The sequence below is a fragment of the Myripristis murdjan genome, chromosome 14, assembly GCF_902150065.1.
Source record: "Myripristis murdjan chromosome 14, fMyrMur1.1, whole genome shotgun sequence".
Taxonomy (NCBI): domain Eukaryota; kingdom Metazoa; phylum Chordata; class Actinopteri; order Holocentriformes; family Holocentridae; genus Myripristis; species Myripristis murdjan.
Window position 1 is genome coordinate 30390482 of NC_043993.1, and position 19957 is coordinate 30410438.

The 19957-nt window shown below is 40.9% G+C and overlaps 1 protein-coding gene and 1 non-coding gene across 10 annotated transcripts in view; both read right to left on the minus strand.

The window, feature by feature from the left end:
• picalma (phosphatidylinositol binding clathrin assembly protein a) overlaps positions 1 to 14462 on the minus strand; it is a 43028-nt gene extending 28566 nt beyond the window's left edge. For all 9 annotated transcript variants that reach the window (XM_030068235.1, XM_030068236.1, XM_030068243.1 and 6 more), the window contains exons 1-2: positions 14371 to 14462; positions 13948 to 14194 (exon numbers count right to left, since the gene is read on the minus strand). In XM_030068235.1, the coding sequence (XP_029924095.1) occupies positions 13948 to 14077 (130 nt within the window). In that variant the 5' untranslated portion in view covers positions 14078 to 14194; positions 14371 to 14462. The remainder of the gene's footprint in view (positions 1 to 13947; positions 14195 to 14370) is intronic.
• Positions 14463 to 16124: 1662 nt separating this feature from the next.
• On the minus strand, positions 16125 to 16196 carry trnae-cuc (transfer RNA glutamic acid (anticodon CUC)). The gene has a single exon. It is a non-coding gene; the product is annotated as a tRNA-Glu (tRNA).
• Positions 16197 to 19957: the final 3761 nt, after the last annotated feature.

Genomic DNA, 19957 nt, shown 5'->3' on the forward strand with positions numbered 1-19957 from the left:
TGTTCACCTTCCGCATATTTTGCAAGGACAAAGTTAGGTGTTTCTTTCAAAAATGCAATTTGTTACCGATTCATGACATTGGCTGTTTTTAAGGAGTGACAAGTAACATAATACATGAGATTAATGAAAATCTGTGGCGTCAAGTGTTCACTTTCAATTTGGGATTATTTTACTGAAAATGTCAAACTCAATTGACACCCTTTACCTTGGTGTGTAACCAATAAAATTTTTGTTTTCTCTTCTATGAAGAGAGAAAGAAGAGATATGTCAGGCTACCTGTTGTAAGTGATCTCAGTTATCCAACATTCACAGCCATAAGATGCCAATAAGGAGCCTGTCACAAAACATAACTAAATATTGTCATTAATTTAATATGGAGAGTGTCTTAAATGTTTATTGTCTGCACCAAGGGTCGGAGAGAAACGCAATTTCGATCCTCTGTATGTCCTGCACATATTGTAGAATTGACAATAAAGCTGACTTTGACTTTGGTGGAGTGAATACAAGACCACCTGATGTTGCACCTATTTTTATGGAAATCACTTAAGAATAATGCTGGTGTTTTTACCTATTTGGTTTATTTTTATTGCCATAATACACTGCATTATCAACCATATGACTTGTTTTATCTGATGAGCACTCCTATAAACGATAAAGTAGTTTGACAGCTCATGTGATGCTTTGTAAAATAAGATAACAAAAGCGTAAGGCTTGCATGTCGGTTCCAGCAGAAACTACAATGTTCTATCCAGATTCCCTCTCACTCCGAGCCTGAGATGACACGTAAAGGTCAAATAAGGGCCTTTTGCAACACACACACTCTTTTTTTATTTAAAAAAAAAAAAAAATGTAATCATTAATCATTTAAAATTGAATCATGATGGCTTTATGTTATTTTGTATGTATGGCACGGGTCGTCTTAAATGTTAATCTGTTAGTTTGTGTCAACCATCCAGGTTTACTCTTCTCCTTAACATTATCGTATACTGAGGAGACACAATCAGCATAACAAGACATAAGGATTTATTTTCCTACTTTCATAAGAAGCTATTCTCTGCCATTTATTCTTGTACAGTAGAAAAAACAACTTCCACAGGTTTTAAAATTCCCCAAGCTAAATAATGCACAACAGTAACCACAAAACTTTAGTGTTTCTTTGTGAAATTTAATTTATAAAGATATCAATACTGAAAACTATACTGTAATTTTTTCTTTGCAAACAAGATATCCTTGTCCAGTGTTAAGTGCTAAAATGAACAAGCCATTAAGTAAGTTGAGAAGAGGTACTTTCAACTGAGAATAGCTAGAGGCTAACAAAACTAGGTCACTGCTTTAAATCTGGCAATAATTTTCAATGTATGAGAAGATAAATACAACAAAGTACTTATGATTCTCATTCACTGGAAATCTGCCCTGCTCCACCCATGCATGAATGGCATGGATATGAATTAAAAGATTTGTTATGCGTACAAAGTTAAAGAGACCCAGCTCCCCAAAGGAAGTGCTCAACTGTGGTTTGTTTTCTCTTTAGCGATCTCTCATTGCCGTCTCTACTGCTGAACATCGCTACCTTTGGCAGAGCTACACTGCTGTGTTCAAAGAATACGTCAAAGTTTGCTCCTCCCTGTTTTATGAATTCAACACACACCAGCTTCCTTTAAAAATGCACTGGCAGAAAACAAAAAGAAACTGACTCAGCTGCAGAGAGCTTTTAGCCCATTTTCACCAACGGAAACAGAAGTGAAATGGTGAGGAAGCTCACAGAAGCTGACATGAGAAACCATGAACTTCCATCTGTAAGCCCTGTAGTCGTGTGCTTAATATTTCTTGCAAGCCAGCTACACTGGCAGTTCCTGTCACTGTTCAGCGATTTCAAAAGACACCATCAAAACAAACTGACAAATCTCTGAAATTGTTTTGTCAGCAAAATTCCTGGCCAGTAACTGCAGAAAAGACAAAGATAGACTATTCTCCTTCACTTGCTGGCTTTGCCAATATGGATGCATGTTAAGATCATAAAATGCAAATACTGTGACAATGACCTTATAGAGCCCACACAAAGCCTGTGGGTTGGAATGGCCTGCAATACATTTCTAACTGGCCAGCAGACTCTTTCTGCCTCTACATTTTCTAAGATCTTCTGCAGCTCCTCACCTCAACAAGCTTGGAGCACAAATTAAACACACCTCTGTGTTGTACACCGGAGCAAATTCCCCGCACTGCGAGCCATCTAACATGTTGTTTAGGAAAAACACATTAATTAAGTCTCATGGGCCATCTGAGGGGAAGCATTAGCCTACAATTGTTAGGATTTTATTTAGTCAACTTTCACTTGTGACCTAGATTTGAGCTCTCTCTCTCTCTCTCTCACACACACACACACACACAAACACACGTCACATCTGTGTTTGTTTGGGCTACATCTGCACTCCTGTAAATTTTAAAACGTGGAAAATGTAGGATGTGCTTTTTCTAGTCATGTCACAAGTTTAGGATGTTCACCAAAAATCTAAGTGACTGGTTGATTAGAAAGACAGGCAGAAGTGCTTGAATAAAAAGTGTATCATTCTACTGATACCATATACAGACATATTTCGGATTCAAGAGCTTCCTCAATCTGCAAGTAAAGCTGGTTTAAGCTCTGACCACTTTAATTACTGGTAAGGTCATATTGAGAGGCCAGATTTTTCTATAAATTAAATTAGAATGAGTGAGCGAAATAATGCTCTGCACAGAGGTGGTGCCCAAACAGATGCAGTATCTTTATCAGAGGAGAGGCCATGGGAGACTGTCCTGTCAGTGCTCAGCCATCAGCTCAGAGATGGCCGAAGAGACTTTGGCATAAACGCTGGTGGAGAATCTGTGATGTCCAGAAAATGTGACATGCAACAGGAAATGCAAGTAAAATGAGGCAGCTGGTAGGAATCAGAAAAGAGCTTAGTTGTGAATTCAGTGTTCTCTGGTTTTGGGGGAGCTTTGTGTCCGTGGAAGGTTTCCAAAAGGAGTAGCATGACAGGGTAAAAAGATTCAAGTAGCTCAGCGGAGACGGCTGCATTAGCAGATGAGTCCGACTGGCGGTTTACTCAGAACATGAGAAAGGAAGTGATGAGTAAACCCCTTCTAAAAAAGGAAGTATTAAGTACAAAGTGCTACTGTGCAACAGACTCACATCTGACTCTAAATCATTGCTAATACTCATTACAAATCTGGTTAATGGCATCTAAACAGTTCTTTTTCTTTGAAGAGGTACTTCCACCGCCTTACTGCATACAGTATTTTGCCTTAATGAGATCAGCTTAAGTCTCAGTGCAAAGTGCATATGAGCAATTTGGTTGTGTCAATAGAATTTTCATACAGTGCCATGACAAAGGATGACACACAAGGCAACTCCACACGACTTATCAGCAATCTGATGAAGCGAACACTGGGACCTCTCACCACCTCATCACTGCTTGACTCAACCATCATCACCACTTTGACAGAGGCATTTCCCTGCATATGCCCAGAAATATATTTATTATAAAAAATAACAAAAAAAAAAAAAAAAAAAAAAAACAATAACAGACATAGAAATGCAGACCACAGCATGAAAGACAAAGCAGTCGCAGCTATTAAGACAGATGTGAAACATATGTTGCAAAATCAGAACAAAAACAGAATGGACATGAAAAAGGAAATTGGTTTAGAACTTCCTCAGGTTCTGTAAACTGAAACGAATTCTTGCATTTTTTTTTTATCAAATAATACGTCACTTGTCACTTATTTGGCACAAGACAAAAAACTCTCTTACACCACTGTTTTAAGAGTTTGGTGTCTCTGTCCGATTCTTCCTCCAGATTGACAGCTAATAAATCCCTCTCCTGCAGGGAGACAGCTATATGTGGTCAGCGTGAGTGTAGCTTGCCAAAAGATTATTGGCAAATTTCTACGAAGTGTCAGAAATAACATGTCCAAGTACTAGTAGACATCCAGATGAGGTAGCCCTTTCCTTAAGAAAAAAAAAAAAAAAAGCTTAATCTTTGATTTACATCACAATAAAATCATCAAAGAAGTGAGCCGAGTCTGCTGTAAAAAGTTTTAACGATATCACCATCTTGTGATCTTGCTTTTCAAGTGGTGAGGCAAAACAGCAAATACTCTACCATTTAATTATTAATTTAACAAAATACACCAAATCACTTGGTAACATCATAATAAAAATTGTTAAAAAATTGCGACAGATTTATTTTAATTGCTCAAATTGTGTTGCCCAATAACAAACTACATAAAACAGAGACCAGAGTACAAAGTCATCAACTAAAAAAGCTTTAAAAAGTAGATACTGACTGCACAGTTGTTCATGTTAAAGTTACAGATGCCAAGTATATAGACCACCAGAGTGGCAAGATTATACAAGGACCCAGTGACTTCTAATTAGTGATTTGCGGTACAAATTGTTGCTTTATGACATAGCAGTCAAGACTTGTAATTTTGGCTTTTACATTTAGCAGCTTTGCCAAAAGTGTGTCCTTCCTTGTTTGGATTACGCCCAAGCAAATCTCAATTAGATGCATCTCAGTTTGTAGTCAGCGTGGATTTTTAAGATAACATGATTTTAACATGTTCACAATGTCGGGGGGGGAAAAAGCATTCCCCTGCCTGAACGTGGCTGTGGGATGATTACGTATTCTTGCAATCAGCAGCATAATTGTCAGGAAGTGGATCAAAAGTGTCCCAGCCAATCTCACATTTGATCAGCTCGGCTCCTTTGCGCTCTGGGAAGGGGCTGGGTTGTGTAATGACTTCCTGTTGGCTGTTTACCCTTGGCAATCCAAGGTTTGCTTCAGGAACTACAGAAACAGTTCCTGCTTCAGGAAATGTCTCTCTCTCTTTGCAATCCTGTAGCTCTGGACATGATGTAGGCTACGCCACATATGGAGCCCATGAAGCTATACTCACAGCAGTGCAAAGCTCTGAGACATTTCCGGATTATTTCAAGACATGAATGAGCTACTAAATAGGAAGGCTGGCAGCAACAGGTGTAAACCATAAGATATGGGATCCCCATCCTCTTCTTTACAGTGAGCTATTAGCAAAGGACTTCTCGGTTACCAGTGCCATCGCCCTGTGGCTCTTACAAAGAAAGGTCTAACAGAGAAGCAGCGCCAGAGACAGTGCATCTTGTTTCCATCAGCACCCCTGTGACACATGAAGACAGGACAAAGCAACGACTCTACAGCTTTCTTGCTTATCCATCACCCTGATTCCATCATCTATTCCCGACTGATAATGCCAACCTCATATGGTTTTAATGGATTCTATGTAACTGATCAATTCAGGCATAGTTATTTAAGACTTTGCACTTTAGATACCACAGAATTAAAAATCCAATACGTATACTGCACTTGTCTCATAGATGGGTGGAAATCTGGCGTATTTTATACTAGCCAAATCACCAGAAACGCACTATAAGAATTTAAACTTGTCTGATTATTTACATGTAGGTTGTATGCGAAGTTATATAAAATACTGTTATTGGAAGCCACAAGGTCCAATGTATTGGTCATATTTCTCCCAATCAAAAAAAGGGAATGAATGCTAGCATCAGCCATCTAGAACTGGACCTATGTAAACCCTGATGCTGGAAGCAATGTGATATAACCAGTAGCAGCCACTTTCTTGAACTGGCTTTGAAGGAAGTGTTCACTTCACAGCTGATGCCAGTGACTGATATAGTGTAGCTTTAAGGGTCATGATGGCAACTCCTCCACTATCTTGACAAAAGAGAGAAGTGGTTGAACACAGATTTGCAAAACTGGTGGCTGCTACAGCCCTGGAAAGATGGAGCATGTCAGACATTAGCTTTAACAACTGCACCTATTGTTCTTAATGGCTGCAGGCAAACTACAGGCGTAAAGTGCTATGTCAAACTATTTTGACACGGCTCACGGCTTCAGGTCAAAACTCGGCCCAATTTTGAAACGCCAGTGCCAGAAATAGAGCAACAACATACAGGGTTTTTTTGTATCCGGTGAAATGGAAGAGTCATCAGCTGATTTTCAATTTTTCCTCCTGTGTTCACATTTGTCTCACGTGATGTACAATGTTGACGTCATGTGCCACATGCCTAGCTGCTTTCTATCTGTCCAGGGCTTGAGAACTAGGCAACAGACAGGTGTGACTGGTTGACAGAGACTAGACTTTTCCACTCCATAAAAGTATCTTGCTAGCAATGGGCTCTGGTGGACTACGGCAGCAGGTGCTTCGCAGTAGCAGTTTTGAGTTATGCTATTGAATCTCACAGGCCTTTCAGAGTTACAGTAGGCTCCATTCAGCTGAGCGAGTGGACAGTGTGTCAGCACTCTTTTTAAGGTCTGTCATTCGATGCCCGCTGCAGTCACATGCTCCTCGTTGGCCACCGCGCTCTGCTTGGGGAGGGGGATCAGGGTGATCCTTTAGGCTGGGCCTTGGGGAGGGTGCAAAGGTGCGGCGTGTGTCCCCTTGGCATTACTTGTGTGAACCACCTTCAGATAGCTGCTGCTCAAATTCCAGGAGATAGACGCAACCTCAAGAGCTGGAGGACGACAGGAAGCACTTTTGCCTCTGTTGGGATGCCAGGACATAATTTAAACACCCTGGAGACCTCAGTGTGCGGAACCGTTTCACCACAAAGCCAAGATTTCCATCTTGTTCTTTAATGTTAAACTACATATACAATCAGTTGACCTCACCACTCTTTCAGAAATGTGGTCATCCAGATTTTATGTTTTACACCAAAAAATGCCTTGATATGTCTATTGACAGCAGATGATGCACCACTGTCTTTCAGTATCACCTTACAGGTAGCTGATAACTGTGAACACTGATAGTTTGGCACACTGTGCTTAAAAACTCAAATGTCTGCGATAAAAAAAACATCATGCAGAGAGCATACTTCATAATCACTACTTAAAAGTGATGGGGGAGAGTTTCAAAGTGACTGTTTGACGGGCCTGTTTATATATAGGTATTATAGTGGAGCATAGCACAGCCAGTCATCTTTGACCCCCCCATGAGAGCTATATGTAGTTATGTGCGTAGTCACATAACTACCTGCATGGATTCTGTGGCACAATTTGTTTGTTGTGACATTTTAGCTTCATTACCCAATAATATACTCACATTGATTTTCTGTCTATGTACAGTACAGGCCAAAAGTTTGGACACACCTTCTCATTCAATGCGTTTTCTTTATTTTCATGACTATTTACATTGTAGATTCTCACTGAAGGCATCAAAACTATGAATGAACACATGTGGAGTTATGTACTTAACAAAAAAAGGTGAAATAACTGAAAACATGTTTTATATTCTAGTTTCTTCAAAATAGCCACCCTTTGCTCTGATTACTGCTTTGCACACTCTTGGCATTCTCTCGATGAACTTCATGAGGTCGCCACCTTATGCAGCAGCCATTTTCAATTCAACAGCAGGGTAATCACAGGTGTTACCGATGATGTTAATTTTGGTTCTGTTCCAATTAAGTGCCATTCCAATAAACCAGCAAGGAAAATACCAGGACCCTGGCTCTAAATAGGCCTAAATGCAACAAAACCTCAACTAATGTCATTACTAATACCTGTGTTTACCTGTTGTTCATGTCCAAATGGCTGCTGTGAAAAAGGTCTGCTGGCTTAAGTGTCACAATGCAGTGGCATGCTACTTTTGTCTGCATTCCTTCCTTAAACAATGATTCCATCCACTATCTCTGCAAATCAGTAAACACGTGGTCCTATATTAAGAAGCTGAATAAAACAATAAGCTGAGGCTGAAAAAAAAAAAAAAGCCGCAGCCAACAATGTTAGAGCACAGCCAGCCAGGCATACTTGCCTCACAGGTCACACAATTCCAGCGGTCAATAGTGTAATGGTGCTGGTGGAGAACCAGACTAAAACCAAAACCGCAATCCAGCCTTCAAACTCATAACAGGTGAGAGATGAATGAGAACATTCATAGCCCCGGAGTTTCATTCCATATAGATTTGTGTGTAGGCCCAGGGTGTGGGTGAGACTTTCAGTGGAACATGAGGCCCCACTCAATAACCTCACAGGCTACAGCTACAGACTTTGGCAAACAGTAAGCAAATGGGTTGAGCAAAGGAAAGAGAGGTGGCTTTATTTCTTTGCATCATTTGCTTTTAATCACCTACTGAGCAGCCTTCTAAGGAACAAGCTGGCCTAGTCAATATGGACATGTTATACACAAAAAAAATAGGTCATTTTAGGTTTCAAATGTTGCCTCTTGCATGAGTAATTTGATGAGGTTTCTCCATCACGAATGACCCTGACACAATACCATCTGATGAATTTGCTCCCTTTGCATATGGCAAACATACACGTCACCAGACTAGCACAGGCTTTGCCATCCTGCTGCACAGCCAGGGCAGCTAAGGTTGTTTAAGTGTCCTGCTGAAGGATTAAAACCTGTGAATTTTCAACCACAAACCCCTTTCACACATGTAGTCTTTTTTAAATGCTATAAAGCTATGGGTGGGAAAAAAAAAAAAAAAAAACAGCTCCAGGTATTTTCATTTTTGTAAAAGCTGTTTTCATTCCTTGAGAGAACAATGCTATCACATTATCAGAACACGCATACACGGCTTTAGGACGCTCTCTTTAACTGTGCGACATACTGCAGGATTCAAAAGGAAGCGGTATGCTCATTCTGGGCAATTTGTATTTCACATCTGCCTTGAAAAGTCCCTAACCACTACAAGTGTATATTAAGCACTGTGACAAACTTTTCCTGCACAGACAGTAAAATCCAACACACTGATGTATACATCAAATGTAATATCCGGTGAATTGTAAAGGGAGGCGGGGAATACAAATCAGACCGGCTACCTTTACTGGAAAAGAGTTAATCCGATAATGTTACATATTCCATGTGTGAAAACGATTTAGACAGTCCAACCACTAGGATTTCCTGCCAGATTGCTTTGAAGATCATGTTATACTCAAAACAATTACACACAGCTACTCGTGACTTCAAAATGATGTGCGATGGTGCCAAAGTACAACATAAGCCACATAAATATCCTGATGGAATTTCATCTTGATTGTTCCTCAAGATGTTTACGTCAGGGGGGAAAGTGCGCAGCCACCATCGTCGTCATGTAATAATTACTTCATGAGAGACCTTTGAGCTGTGTGTAAAGGATTTTACATAACAGCAATTAACCTCCACAAGAAGAAAAAAAAAAAAAAAAAAAAGATTGCTACCATGCATTTAGGCCGCCTGGTTTTCATGACAACAGCAAATCTCAGAAGAGGAAATACATTGCATAACTATGATGGACTTACAAAAAACATGTCAAGTGGCCTGAAATTTGATACACATTGCCAGACCGTACAGTGCACTAAAATCCACTTGGTGCCATTTTCGCCAGAAGTCATTTCACACTTGCTTTAACCAAACAGATGAGTAAATTAGTTGAACCTTGCGGAGAAGAGCTATTTGTTTAACTTTATCTTTTCCCTTTCTGGTAACTCTTGGGTCTCTTTAAAGTTATGTGGCTGAGTTTATCTAGCATGGTAGTGTTAAAGAATGTGAACCCTGGCCCAGCCCCAATCAAAGGAGCCGGAGTAAGGGGGGGAGAAGGGGGGAATATCTCACCTGCAAATCAGACAGGAGGAAGACTGGGATTGCAGCTAGACACACACCAGGGCTATTTCTGGCGGGACAGGAAACTCCAACACAAGTGCACCCTCCAGCCCTTCTTAAATACCTCATACCTAAGTGAGAGTCCTGCTCGCCTCTGCTTCCCTAAATCAGCTAAAGGAAGGGCCACAGTTCAGCAGCTCTACTGTGGAGCCGCCAGTCACCTGGTCATCTGTGCCCTGGGAGGAGGGGGCGAAAGGGGTGGGGGGGCATATCAGCTGAATGCTGTGGTTATGCAGTTTAAAACCCACATGTTCCGACATCATACATGGTGCTTCTTGTTCAAGCCAAACCTAAAAATAGCAGCTAACTGGAAGTGGATTCCACATGGTGCCAAAACCAAGGGACTGCCTGCAAATAAGCAATATACTGTTCGCAGCTGAGCCAGTTGGGGACACAATAGAACGGAGCAGCGTTATATAACATGTCTTATCTTTCCTTCATTTTAATAAGCAGCCTGACAAGACTTTTTTCCCTGATATATCACACCATTGTTCAAACCGGTTACAGGATAATTCTGGTTATTTTCAAGTTGGAACTTATTTTCTAGCCATTATGATTTTGTCAGGAAGTTTCTGGGTTCAAAGCTTCATCATTTACTTCACTGTAGAGCTTGACACAGTTTGGTTCACCAGGAGCACAGCTATCTCATATTCAAATGCAGGGCCAAAGGTTGCACCCAAAGCTGTCTACCAGCACTCACACTGCAGTTAAACATGCCTAAATAATAATATTAGTATAATAAAAACTGCATTATGAGTAACAATATGTTGGCTTGTTGACTTTGGTAGGTACCCTGCTGTGTTTAGCCTATATCACACTGACATAGTCTTCCTCAATTTGTGACGCCAGGGATTAGATAACATAGTGCACTTAAAATTCCCACATATTCTGGTGATATTTACCACTACGAGGTTGATGTGAACATTTCCTCCCAAGTTGGCAAATCATATTTACAAAATATCTGATGAATGCAACATCAACAGCCGACCTGCCAAAGAGCTGAAGCTAGTCAAAACAACATATCTAATACCACAAGTTACACAAGTTTTAGGCAGTGAACGACTGGGAACAAGCTGTATGCAGTTCCCACTGCAGTGGGATGTCCTTGTGTTGAAAGGTGTGTTTAAATTACTTATTGGGTTGAACCTTTGCCATCCACTTGAGGTCTGGACAGCAGCAATCAACATCAAGATCTACAGTAAAGAAAGTGATGCAATTTTGAAAACAATGGCAAAAAACAAGAAAACAAGGCTGAGAATGATAATAACCAGATTTATTCTTGTAAATGAAATGTGACTGCTTCAATGATGACCCGAGGAAACTAGTAGCATCTGATTTAAGAAGCATCTAACTATGCGAGTACTTCCAGTATGACAGGCAATGACATGCATCTGGCAGTGTAAGTTCCAATAAAGTACACAAACAGCCCGATGGCTTACAATCAAATGATCGTGTGAGGGCTGATTTGCATAGTAGATGCACTGTATCTTGCCGCTTTGTGAAGCAAAGTGCTGCTCAGTTCTGCTGTTTTGTGCCTCTCATTTCATTAACATATTCCATCCACCAAGACAAAAACAACTTAAAAAAAAAAAGCCGAATTGTTTGATAGGAAGAGGGGTAAATTTAGGTAAACTCATCAACACAGCAATTTCATGCAGGCTACAAATTTGAATAGCTGATGGAATGGGATGAGACTGAAGTTGCAAGATATGAAAAGAAAAATCACTCGATGTTCCCGTCCAGCTGAAACATCTAACACAAGAAGAACTTTATTAAGCTGGTACGACCATGTCCAAGTGCCTTCCTATTCATGCTGCTTGTCAATTTGACAAGGCAACAAGAACCATCAATGCTATTGAGAATGATAATCTCCAGAAGGTCTTCAGTGATTATGTGTGCTGTGTATGAACCAAAAATAAAATTACCAAAACACAGGCGGGCAGGAAGGAGTTCTTCAACCTCAAAAAAGCCCAAGAGCAAACAGCAGAGGCAGAGAGGCAGAAGTCAAAGATAAAAACTGACCTGAAACACAATGAAGCCCATTTTACCACCGCTATAAAAGTGTATACAGTTTGGGAAAGCAGAATGGCAAAGCTGATCGGTGACTGAAGTGTTGGCTGTCATGTGCAACCAAGCAGCAAATCAGCAAAATACTAAAATAACACAATTTATGCAGCTATGTAAGTGTAAGCCTGTTGAATATGCTTCACTACAAAAAAAAGTTACATGCCTTTTAAAGACATTGCATAAGTGTGCCAGTCCTGACCAAGACTCAAGAGGTTTTCATCTTGTGGCAAACAACTGACTATTTATCAAAATTACAACCATTATTCCACACATAACTATTTTTGTATCTTATATTCATCCAGTCAATGCATTGCACTTGGACCACAGGGTTGATGAAAAATGTCCCAGTAAACAGTTTGCCAGTGTTTCCCAATTTCCCAAAAATCCCCAGTGTACTTTCCTTAATGTATTAAACAAAGCCACAGAGGAATCGTATGATATTGTAAAATGACTTAACTGTTATTTAGTCTGACAGATATATTATTTTCATGTACCCCTACTCTGGCTTTTGGTGTTACAGCTCTTAAGTTGCAAAGAAGCCTATAGTTTGTTTTTCCTTGCAACTACTCGCTAGCAAAGCGCCAGGCCATCCTGTGCAAATTGATTTCAGCAGATAGGATAAAGCGTTCAGTGAACCTGGATAAAAAATGCTGACTCCCACTGAAACACTGACTGAGATCAAAGGTAAAACACAAACTCGATTAATCAGACCAATGCACAATTACATACTCCCTGTCAGTCAAATTACTGTTGGATTAGCTAAAGTGTAAAGGGCGGATTTGTGACAAATTCTGCTACATAGGGAAATGCCTAAATATGATCTATTTAACTTGGAAGGAGCTCAAGCCTCTGACAGCACCACGGAGGTCTGGGAACAGACAGTGACTCAAACATGGCCCAAATGTCAAAAGTGCAAAGGCTATGTCAACTATCCAGTAGTCGAACTTCTCTTCTTGCGCTGAAAGAGAATGATATTCAAAGTCCATCCTACTGAATAGACTCCTTTATAAATAACAAACAGACAGCTGAAATAACCTCATTCTTGGCCACAGTGAAAACAGATCATACACGGACGCCGCTGAAAAGTAATTTGTATGTTCATGGGAAACTATGTATGTAGGTGCATGTGAAAGTCAGCAACACCATGTCCACTTTCATGTGCTAAAAAAAAGGACCGGGCTACACTGAATACTCTATTACGCTTTCATTGTTATCGCGTAGACCTAAAATACACTGAGAACAGAGTCTTACCACAGCTCTGTTATGTCTTACATGTGCCATTCTCCCTCATTTATGATGGGTTACAATAAGCTTAACTCTATTTAAAAACCTTACCAGCAAAGGTATGCACCCCATAAAATATAATTCAGAGCTTTCTGAATATCATGAGACACTCTTCAGCATAAATATAACCCGCCAAGGAGCGCATATTGCAATAACATGTCCAGTTTTAGACTTTGGTACACATATTGCTTTAAACTACAGTCATTCTGTGCTGCTAACAGAATAAGACACTCCTAAAGGTTTTTTTTTTTTTTCTTACTAAAGCAAGAGCTACTTGATGAATGACCATGCCGAAGTGAGGAGTAGCTCGAATTGATTCAGAAAAAGGCCTGGGGCAGTATGTTATGAGGTGTAAACTATTGCCAGTGAGCAAGGTAACATTAGTCTGCCATATTTCGTCAATGGGGTTTGGCGTTCCTCTCCTCTCCTCTCTCTCTGACTCTGTCTCTGTCTCTGTCTCTCCAAGCAGGAGGGAAAGCCAACACAGTCCCAGACTCAGCTCAAACTATTTGAGTATGTGCAAATGCCCAAGTACAGTACAGTGGGCGTCTGGAGAGTGTGGTTAATGATTTGAAGAAAAGTTAAAAGCTTTACAACGAAGTCACCCTGGCCTTAAAAAAAAAAAAAAAAAAAAAAAAAAAAAAAAGGACACGGCTACTCACATAGAATGCAGTGGACACAATGCTGAATTTCGGCCGTCCAAGCTGCCAGCATGGCAAGTAAAACAAACTATTTCTGTCTGTGCCATAACTGTATAAGGGGGGAAAATGTACATTGTTTTCATAGGCAGACTACCCTCGCCTAGCTAACGTTACATGTATTTGCAGGCCTCACAATGAGGACCGAGACGTAGGGCACCCTGAACCAAACTCAAACCCTCACCCATGTTAACAACTCGAAAAAACCAATACTTACAATCCAAATGTTTCTTTTTTGGCCCCATTATTTCATGCGTGGTCGCCTTGCACACCGTTTTGGAAATCGCCGACCCGGTGACACTGTGTTGAGCGGCGGTTATCCTGTCTGTAATGCTCTGTCCAGACATCCTTTATCGGTGCAAATAAATGAACTCAGGTGAAAGAAACTACCCCAAATCCAACCGAATCGTTTGGTTTTGTTTTCACGGTGTCGGTCTCCGTAGGCTCTCTGCCACCTGACAACACTGGAGACAAGAGACACAAGAAATAATAATGAGGCGACGGCAGGCGTTACATTTCACTTGTAGCCTAGTCTAGCTAGCTAAATGGCAAAGATATTCAAGCTCCGCGTCTTTCGCTTAAGCGACTAATTCAAACTAAAGTAAGCAGTGTGGATATTTCGTGGCTGTGAGATACGAACCCGGAGTTTTTTAATCGATTCCCACACGTCTACGCTCTCCTTTTCTCTCCTATACAAGTGTCTTTTTTCCACATACCACCGTCAAGTTAGCCTCAATATAAATAAGTACTACTTCCGGTTGGGATTTTCAAAACAAAATCCCAGTGAGGATAATAGTGCGCTGCAAAGTGAAGAAAGCTCATGATTAAAAATGGGAATAAGCAGTATTCAAGGAGTTGTACGTGGTAAATGAAAAGATGCATGTGTCGATTTTTCATCAGTGTCATTCTGATATTGTTTATGCATCACAGCGTTAGGCATGGTTGCAGTAGTTAAGTAAGAGGTGGGCATTTCACCGTGACCTTTAGCCATGATCATAAGGATAACAGCAAAAAGCTAAATTTATACTTTTAGAAAGGCATTAATTCATGTTTTTTAAACCAAGAGATCATAAATGTCTGCAACTGGGTTTTCTTAGTATAAAACTAACACTACAGGATATGTAATAAATATGAGCGAGTGCTAAGTAAGATATGGAAATTGGATTGTTAAAGCTGTTTATCTGAAGTTACATGCATCTCCTGTCACTATAGTTTTTAACCATACAATCTGTTGTTCTCCTTTCTGGGTGGCCATGTGGTGATGAAACAGACTTGCGTTGCTAAAATATGAAGGCAGACTTAATCATATAAATACAACTTGGAAGGATATTTACTGTCTTATGAGGTCCATTTTAAACTTCACATGTGAGGCGCAACCGTTCCCAAATCCTGGAGTAGAAATTCCAATACCAAAAGTGATATACATTTTATTTTGGAGGCAAAAAATGTCTTATGTCCTGTCTTAGTGTAGTTTACTTTGTGTAGCTTGACGCTTGTCGCCTACATTGACTGCCTCTGTTCTTTCTCGCTTTCTTTGGTTCCCACACTGAACTCCGTCCAGTCTTTTACAGCGCCTCCCCCTGCTGGGTTTAAATGGACTGAGGGCTTCACAGGAAAATGGCGGGTCTATTTCCTGCTCAACCCTGCCTCACCTCTCCTAACTTTTGCAAACAATGCCCCATGTGCATAAATATAGCGGCCTCCTCCTTTGACATTTGTTTGGCTCCTGCCATTTAAACACTAATGGAGCCACAGGAACCTTGTGCCTGCACCCCCTGGGTCCTCCTTGAGGGGGCCACCAACCCTGCACTGACTAAAAACTCACTGTTTAAGAGCAATAACAATGACCCTTACCCATTATTATTATTATTATTATTATTATTATTATTATTATTACAACTGCAGTAGAGCAGCCAATACAACAAACCATTCTTTCCAACTTATTGCACAAATTTTGCATTTTTTTTTTTTTTTTTTTTTTTATATTGCTATATGCCGTGCCTGGCCAGTAGCGTCAGTTCCCACTACTTCATTCACTTAACCGTTATGTGAGCACAGTGCCGCATAATTTTAAATTTTAAGCCTATGTATACAGTACTTTTTTCTCTGCTATTAAGTGCTGTACAATGCAAAATAAGACAGAGTATGTAATGCAAAATAAAACAAGATGTAACATCGCAATTGATCCTCATATATGTTAGGCGATATAACAGTAATGAAGGAATACGCTGATGAACGCTGTAACACTCTCGTCACTATTTCTGTATAGCTTTGCATCACTGCCAGCAGAGGTAGGATGGCCCTCCATCCGCTGCGGAGCCAGTTGATTTTGGTGGATCCCGTCCCAGCTGTTGTCGGTCCCCAAACGAGACCCCGCTGATCCCAAAAGCTCAGTTCCCTGACCGGGAATCGAACCCGGGCCGCGGCGGTGAGAGCGCCGAATCCTAACCACTAGACCACCAGGGAGACACGAGGAATCATGTGACTCTTTTCATGAAAATTATATATCTTTATTGGTAACCGATGTAGCTGAAGGTGAAGGTAGCCATCAGTTACAAAATTTATAAAAGTTATAAAATTTGTAAGTTTTAAGTTTGCGTGCAGGCACACACACACACACATCTATTTTTGGGGATATGCAAAGTATTTAGCATCAATTTTGGGAAAGGACCAATGTGTTAGGCTACTATTTTGTGAGCAATTTGATGTAATCTCTCATGTAATCTGCACTGTTCCAGTTTTGCTTTTTAAATCAGCCTTTAGGTTAGTTGTTAAAACTTACATTCGACCTGTGCAGGTGTCCAGTTTCAGCCACAGCCCCTTTCCAGTGTTCAGCTGTCAGAGGGGCTCACACAGTCTGAGCTGAAAACCTGCATCCTGCTGCAGAGTGGGAATACAGCACACTGTCTGCAAGGTGTAAGGTTTTACCAGTTACAAATTACCAAACACAAATGTCTGTACACTGCAAATGTTTTTATAGATAGCTTGTCCCATTTTTAGCCTCACTGCTTAGCTATGGGGCTAGCAAATTTAACAGACACCTTGCTTAGCTGGTTCTACACTAACCTCAATTTGGAAATCAAATAAAAATGTAAAGAAATGTAAAAATCCTTCCCTTCCGCAGACTAATTTGCACAAAAGGACTTTAAAGTTTGGTATGCATTGTGTTTTCATTTAATTTAAGAGTGGCTTTAGTATTTAGCAAAATATATATTTATATCTACCACATATATATCACCATAAAAGCACGCTGAATGAAGCGGCCAGTGTAACCCAGTTGCACAGGTGTAAAGTTCAAATGCAACAGTTACTACATGTAAGTTGACTGATATCTTTATTTGGTTTTGAATCATAACTTTCCTTTTAATAACTGGGTCTAAAATTGAATAATACTAGATGTTTAGGCTTAATTGCTGATCTGAACCAATCCAATCAAATCACTGACACTGGCTCAGAAAACCAGTATGGCTTTGGTAGTCTGTAATCTGTCATCTAGGCCTAAAGTATTGTGGGATCAGTTATTTTTTAATAGAAGATGACTGTCAAGAGCGTTGACAAGCTGCGGCCTCAGCACCACTGCTGTCCGCTGTAGGCCAGTGTTGGCAAGCTACATATACAGAAAGTTTGTTCAAAAGCTGACTTGCAACACCTTGTCACTGCTGATTTCTGTTTACTAAGCTACTGGGCTCCCAGCACACAGACAGGGTAAGCAAGACACTTTTTCTCCAGTCCAGGCGACAGCAGCAAACCTGGTGAGAGTCTCTCCTAACTGCCTGTCTGTCTGCTTGGCCACGTTGAGACGCAAGGAGACTCCCCACCCTAACACAAAAAATATAAAATGTAATTTCTTTGCTTATGCCAATGATGCTGGTATGGGAACAGCTCCATAAACGGCAATGAATATTTTTTTCTTTGTGGAAGCTTGTGGACCAGTAAATAATTGTAAATTTAATGATTATTTTCTGTCAATTTACAGAATTCTTTTGTAAGTTTAATGTAATAAGCAAGATAATTCACAGTGTGGTCAATAGGAGACCACCTCATCTTGCATTATCCCTTACATATTATCCATCTTCTGCATGTGCTGAGTGTTTATATTTACGCAGTCGGTGATGTAGGTGATGTACAGGGATTTGCCCTATAACCCTCTACAGAACCATCTTGCCAAGATTTAGAGTGACAGAAAACTCTGGCATCCAGAATTCATAGAAGCGTAGTTACAGTCATAAGTCTTAGTTTATTCTTCCTGACAGGCAGATGCAGTGCATCAGCGCTGGATGACAGTGTGGTCACCAAGAATCAACCATCACATTGTTGATAACAGACTGAGTAAGTCGTTAAAGCAGTGTCTGCCCTTATATGAGGAGCAGCAATGTTGACCTCAGCAAAGGTGCATGGGGATGCTGTTGCTCAAGGTCCTCAAAGTCCCTCGGTGCAGCTCAGGAGGTGGAACTGACCAGGAGGATGACTTGACTTGGTGCAGAAAGTCCCTTAGAGTTGGAAGCATGAATAATCACCTCCAAAATACTCTTAAAAGCCTCTGTTTGGAGAGGAGATGGTCCTTCCTGTGACCTCCATAACAAGCGGTGCAACACACTTCCAGAAGCCTCTCATGGCCTTTACATACAACTTCAAAGCCCATCCTCTTTGGGATGAATGATGGTTTGGTCCAAAGTAGCACACCAGAGCCACCCAGGTTCCAGCATATACATGCTTGAATTCTTGACAAAACATGGTGTTCATCTATACCTGCTGCCATCATCCACCCATCCATCCATCCATCCATCTATGCATTCATTATCAGCTACTCATCCAGGATTGGGTTGTGGTGGTAGCAGGCTGAGTAGGGGAGCCCAGACATCCTTTTGCTGGTCACATCCTCCAGCTCCTCCTGTTCCCAGGGCAGCTGGGATATGTAGTCCCTCCAGCATGTTCTGGGTCTGCCCTGGGGACTCCTCCTAGTTGGACTTGCTCCTCAACCAGCTCCTTTCAGTGCATTGGAACAATGTCTCTATTTCAAGCTACAGACCTACGGACTCAACCTTGATGGTGCCAAACAATAACTACATAACTGCAGCCACTGATACATGACCAAGACGCTGAGATACTTGATCTCCTCCACTGGCAGCAGTAACTCACTCCCAACTTAGATGGGGCTGACCTCCTTTTTCCTAGAGAGAACCATGGCCTTAGCCTTGGGTATGCTGACCCTCCTGGAGGTACCACCTTAGCATCCTGAAGGGGGTCTGTGTGCACCTGGCACCCTTGAAGTTGTGTTGAGTATTTACCCCCAGAGAATGTCTGCCTAAGCAGAGTGGTCTCAGGTGAGGGGCCACACTAGGAGCAATTCAGAAGTCCCTACGAATAGTCTTGCAGACTAAACAGGCACCTTGTCCAGATTAGGGAGACTGGACCTAAGCCAGGCCTAAGAAGGGTGCTCATGGGTGAGTGCCTTGTGGCCAGAGTTGTCATTCTGACTGGGCTCAGCCTGAACAACTGAAGTCAAGCCACCCATACATGGGCCCACCACCTGCAGGAGGAGAGGTAGGGTCCAGGTGCAATACCACTCCAGTGGCTGGCTGGTGCTGAAGCCATATTCATGTGGATACAGATTTTTTTTTTTTTTTGAAAACGCAACTTTATTTATCAGTTGTTTTTTTGTTTAACTCTGTCCAAATCATATCCAAATATCTCTGTCCCCATGAGAGCGTGAAATGCATATCATATATGCACTTGCAAAGAACCTGAGGAGTGACTGGAGCAGTTTGCTGACATCACAGAGAGCTACTAATGCAAGTGCAAATATGTTTAATGACTTAAACAACGTCCAAAACTGTAGGCAAAATGAAATGTAATGATAAAAAGCAAGGTGGGTCATTTATATGGAGAGAGGCAAAGGTTGAGCTCCTCCTAAACAAGTTCCTCACCTAAAAATAATTTGCATGATAAAAGAGGTCAGTGTCACGCTGAGCATGTGTAAAGAAGCATTAGTCGTGCCAACAACATCAGCTTTTTCAAATTGTTTACTTTTCATCAACTTTGATTTCTTGCTATGTCCATGGTTTTCACCTGTCCACACAACAAAAAGAAAAATGACATTTGTAACAAGTTTTTCAAGTTGTGTTTTCAGTGACCAAAGCTGCTGTTTTAATTTGGACAGGAGGTTGAAACAGGAAGAAAAAGTTGCGTTTTCAGCCTACCTCAACACAAGCATGCATGTTAAATGG